Source organism: Oryza sativa, chromosome 1, assembly GCF_034140825.1.
Source record: "Oryza sativa Japonica Group chromosome 1, ASM3414082v1".
Lineage (NCBI taxonomy): Eukaryota > Viridiplantae > Streptophyta > Magnoliopsida > Poales > Poaceae > Oryza > Oryza sativa.
This window is the reverse complement of record NC_089035.1, coordinates 37,289,184-37,294,298: the sequence shown is the minus strand read 5'-3', so window position 1 is coordinate 37,294,298 and position 5,115 is coordinate 37,289,184. Positions and strand designations below refer to the sequence as shown.

The window sequence follows — 5,115 nt, the reverse complement described above, 5'->3', positions numbered from 1 at the left end:
GTTTTGACAATTTTTCGCTGGCCCCGGAGACTATTTAAATATCAGTATAGCATACTCCATCCATCCTAAAATATAAATATTTTTAACGTAGTATCAAGTTAAACATTTTAAACTTTAACTATTAATAAAAAATAAAAAAAATCAATCATATAAAATTGATGTTACTAGATTTATTATTAAACAAACTATCATAATAATATGTAACTCTTTTTCTTTAAAACATCTTACTTATATAAATATTATTGATCCAAGCAGCATCTCGAAGATTGTGCCGAGGTTTAAAAATTTTTATATTTTAGAACGGAGCGAGTAATATACAAAGCAAACTAATCACGAAATGTTTGAGTCGTCGTTAAAATAGCATAATATACCGTTGCAGCTTTGCTCATACAAAATAATTGGTAGAACCAGACATAGATGCGGGACAAACAGCCACGATACGGCTCATTTTTATTCCAATCCAACAGAACCACATGCGCATGCCAACAGTATGAATCAAAAGCTGTTTCGAGGTGAAGCACAATGCGCATCACTCCCTGGCCGATACGTATCCATCAGCAATAACAGAGGAATCAGTAGATGTACGGGACGAACGCCTTGCGCGACGCCGGGTACTTGTCGCCGAACTTGCCGACGTACCACCGGCGGTGATCCCTGGCCCTCGGCCCGAGGTTGGAGCAGGTGTAGAGGAAGAAGGCCCAGGCCGCCGGCGTCCACGCCACCAGCGCGTAGCCGAGCCACTCCACGGCCTCGCCGAAGTAGTTGGGGCAGGTGACCACGTCGAACAGCCCGCCGCGGGGAATCTGGTACCCTTTCCCGGCCTCCTTCAGCCTCAGGAGCGCCTTGTCCGCCGCGATGTTGGTCCGCATCCCCCACGCGAAGAGGGCTAGCCCGACGAGGCAGCGGGCGACGGCCGCGGGCGTGGCGGTGGCGGTGGCGGTGCTGTGGGGAGCGGCGGCGTCGAGCGCCCAGGAGCGCGCCTGGACGTAGGCGTTGAGGAGGTTGAAGCCGAAGGCGAAGGCGGCGACGAGGATCGGAACGGGCGCCGGCGCGCGGCGGAGGCGGAGGAGCCGGAGCGGGTGGACGAGCGTGCGGTTCACGTAGTGGAGCGCGTACAGCGCGGCCGGGAGGAGAGCGGCGGCGCGCAGCGCCGACGAGGAGGCGGCGGCGGAGAGGACGAGGGGCGGGAGGCACATGGTGGGGCTCTCCATGAGGAACCACGCGAGCGCCGCCGGCACGGCGGGACCCCACCCGGGGCGGGAGAGCTTCCCGTACGGCGCCGACACGAACCGGAGCAGGAACACGGTGATCGGGCTGATCAGGTACAGGATCACCAGGCATCGCGCGTACAGCGCGTCGTCGCCGCCGCCGCCGCCCATGGCCGTGGCTTCCGTGCGCCGCCGCTCTCGGTGCGTTACCCACGATTCGTGGATGGGAGCGTCCCTGGTGCAGGAGCAGCTACGCCGCGGCCTTCGCGGCTCTGGCTAGAGACGGTGATGATGCTGTGGCATTGGGGCAGATCCGCAGGTGGCTTCTCATCGGTGTTGTATGGAAGGAGTTGATAGAAAACGTGACGGTAATGGCACGGTTTTAATTTTATAAAATACTAGTGGCATGACTATGAATAGACGAATTGTATTGTCATTTTTCTTAATAAGCAAATTTACAATGATCCAATTAACCCTTCTTATTATGTGCATCTACATCTTCTACATGAAAGGAGAACAAAGGGCGTAATTATATCATCATAGTTGCTGACTAAACCTGTACCAAGACCTGGACGATAAAAACAGCACCAGGAGAACTATCTGAAGTCATTAACCCGCAGGATAATAAATAAAACAACACGATGAGAACTATTTCCTCCGTTCTTTAAAAAAAAAACTTAAGACTCGATGTAACATATCCTACTAAATTTAGATAGATCTTTTCAGATACGTTCTAGTATAAACTGGAGTATGATATATTCAATTCTAAGTTTGTTTTTTTAAGGACGGAGGGAAGGGAGTATCTGACTACTACAACATATTACTAAAAATTGAAGTTGAACCATTCATAACCAATATTGACTAATAACTGATTAAATGTCTTGTCAATTACTGTGCACAATCCTTTGGTCAAAGCATCTGCAGAAACAGATAACCAACCTGATTCAGAGGTGGTCTGCACTCTGCAGCAAGCACCAGGTGAAGCGGACAAATCTAGCTCGGCGAATTAAGAATACAAGCAAACCAAACAAAGAATCCTATTACAAGAATCTCTACATTCAATCAAATACTACTCCCCTTAGTCCTAAAATATAAAAATCTAAAACCAAATAAGATATTTTATAATATTATGAATCTGGACATACAACATTATTCCCGGCCGTTGTTGGACTCGTTAACGTAACATGTAGTCCATATGACCATTGACGAACACAATGCCATGTGCCCCTTCTCAATCCGGTGTCATAATCAGCGGCAAATAGGAGCCCCGTCGTGGTTACCGGTGCAGAAATGGTGGGAAAGAACTGGGTGGGGAGGACAACAGCTTGGTGCAAACAAAATGGCATCAACGACTGTCCACAAATCAACTGCAATCTATAGACATTGCAAACGAAGAGGGAACAAAGGAGAACATGCAAATCAAGAAGGTGTAGAGAAATGGGCAACGACGAGTATGGATTAGGAAAGAGGTAGGGACTTTCATGGGGCAGCGAGGATAAAGAGGCATAGGCAAATGCATATAGAAATAGGAATGAAACGGTGCAACATATATTCAAAATGATTCTCAGCCGGTTGGGAATAGAGCATATTCATCAATTTAACTATTCAGTGTCAATACCAAAACAACGCTAAACAAATTAGGAAAATCAAAATTTATATAGTACTATAATAAAAAAATGGTTAGAAATGGTACACTTATATGAAAATGACACTTGCTTAGTTAGGACCTTCCGTGGCCGTTTTCATTCCTTTCTCGAAAGAAGATGGACGGTGAAGATGCGGCACATGACATCGATCGTAGTTGTTAACAGTGGATTACTAAAACTAAACTAAAGATTTAATACGATATGATAAAATTATATCTTTCCTTATCACTGGATATTTGTTTTGATACTTTGATGTCTAAAACTCTGATCATCACGCCTCAGCATAACAAATCCACAATCCATCTATATTTTTTTTTTGTTATACTTCTGTAAATAACGTTTTCTTTTCTACACGACGAACAAGAGATGTGTCGTGACAGGGAAAAAAAGAAAAGGATTAGTTTACGATACATCACTGATAAAGTGATAAAGGAGCACAGAAAGAAAAAGGCAACTGATGGCATCGCGTTGCATGATCTGGTTTAATCGTTATTAATGTGCCCCGACTCCTCAGCGGTGCAGGCCGTGTAGCCATGTGAGACCACCTCTGTTAGCGTGAGCTCATGATCACTTTGATCACACTATCCACTTGACTGTTCTCAAGTTCATATGACCATAGCACCATACGCACTTGTCCGATTCGTTGTCCGAGTCGATGGCTCCAAAACTTCGTTCACAACTCGCAAAGAAGAAACAACAATGCTCATCCGAGATATACTAGCTCTGCTCACTGCTCAGCAACGTGGAGATAAAGTTGGTCAGGATTTTTAATCGTTTGGGGAAGGATAATCTCGGAAAGATTTGGTCCAGCATGCAAGGAGAAGTGTACTAACACGACTTCTCTCTTTTTCTTTTCTTTACTATTATAAAAATTGAAAATATTTTTGCCAATAAATTTAGTACGTCATCCTTTTGGTTTGCATCGTGAGTCCGTATCAATTTACCCCCTAACACATCAGATCGTTGATCCATGCCGCAATGATCGGATTTGTTTTTTTTTTAACAGCGAAACAGAGAGCAAGCCCGCGCAAACAATCTCGTGTGCGATTCACCCACGCTTTCTTTTTGTCATATAAAAAATCTCTTTAAAAACACTTGCATGCTAATTTATGAATTTTGGACTCCTAATTGCAGCTCAATATTTTCTAGAAAAAAATATCCAAGCAAATTCCCACAGTGAATTTCACCCTAGCCAAACCGTATAACAATAATAAGATTAAAATAGTATTCACCCATTGCAACGCACGAACATCTTTTCTAGTAACATCACAACTAAATAAGTTGGAAAACGCCGGGATCGGGAGCCCGACACGCGTAAGAAAAATCGGGCGCCCCCCACGTGTCCCCACCACTCTCTTCCTGTTACAACAAATCCTTCACATATTACGGAAATGCTCTATTAAGAAAATCCGTTTTATTTTTTTCCGCCAACAATGTTTTAACTAGTGTACTCATGATATTTCACTATGTATGTATAAAATGTTGCAGTGAATTGAAATATTTTTTTGCAACAAATCACCCACATATTATGGAAAACCTCTATTAAGGGAATCCGTTCCTTTTTTTTTCCACCAAAAATATTTCACCCAGTATACTCATAATGTTTCACTATGTATAGATCAAATGTTGCAGTGAATATAAACATTTTTTCGCTATTTGCTGAAACATTATTTTTATATAGGGTGAAACATCACTCGATTTTTTTTTTGAAAACCGTTGTTTCATACGTTGTAGCAAAATGTTTCATGAGGTGATTTGGTTGTGTTTCAGCTTTCCAAAATTTTTATCTATTTAGTGAAACATGTTCGATCTACTTGGTGAAACATCGTCCGATTTTTGAAAAAAAAATCGAACGCCTGATTTGTAGACGCCTCGAAATAAATTTTATCATTGATATATGCATCCATGCTCATCTGTCACATCAGTCGCCGATTCAGGATTTTGCTATTAAGGGTGCGGAATTAAGTGATGAAATTATACTTAACTATCAGAACAATCCAGCAAACACACTAAAATAGTTCAATGATATAACTGATGCTAAAATTTAAATGGAGGAAATTAGAAATTTCTTTTGCAAATTTACAACAAAAGTAAAAAAAAAAGAGATAATATCCACACTTTTGGGCGATGGTGTGGCATTGTGTCTAGTGATGTGGTAGCACTACACCTTAATGTGGCACACAAATCAGGAAAAGAAACAATAAGCTTGACCTATTAAGCTCTTGTATAGAGAGGTGAGGAGCCGAGGAAAATGACGAACA

At 42.8% G+C, this 5,115-nt stretch overlaps 1 protein-coding gene across 1 annotated transcript; it reads right to left on the bottom strand.

Moving 5' to 3' along the window:
* Nucleotides 1-422: 422 nt before the first annotated feature.
* Nucleotides 423-1,517, bottom strand: LOC4324809 (protein DEETIOLATED 2). The gene has a single exon (XM_015774024.3). The coding sequence runs from the start codon at nucleotides 1,377-1,379 to the stop codon at nucleotides 573-575; it is 807 nt and encodes a 268-aa protein (XP_015629510.1). The 5' UTR covers nucleotides 1,380-1,517; the 3' UTR covers nucleotides 423-572.
* Between the last annotated feature and the right edge of the window lie 3,598 nt (nucleotides 1,518-5,115).

Coding starts and splice junctions, on each gene's coding strand:
- LOC4324809 (XM_015774024.3), bottom strand. CDS start 1,379: ATGGGCGGCGGCGGCGGCGACGACGCGCTGTACGCGCGATGCCTGGTG.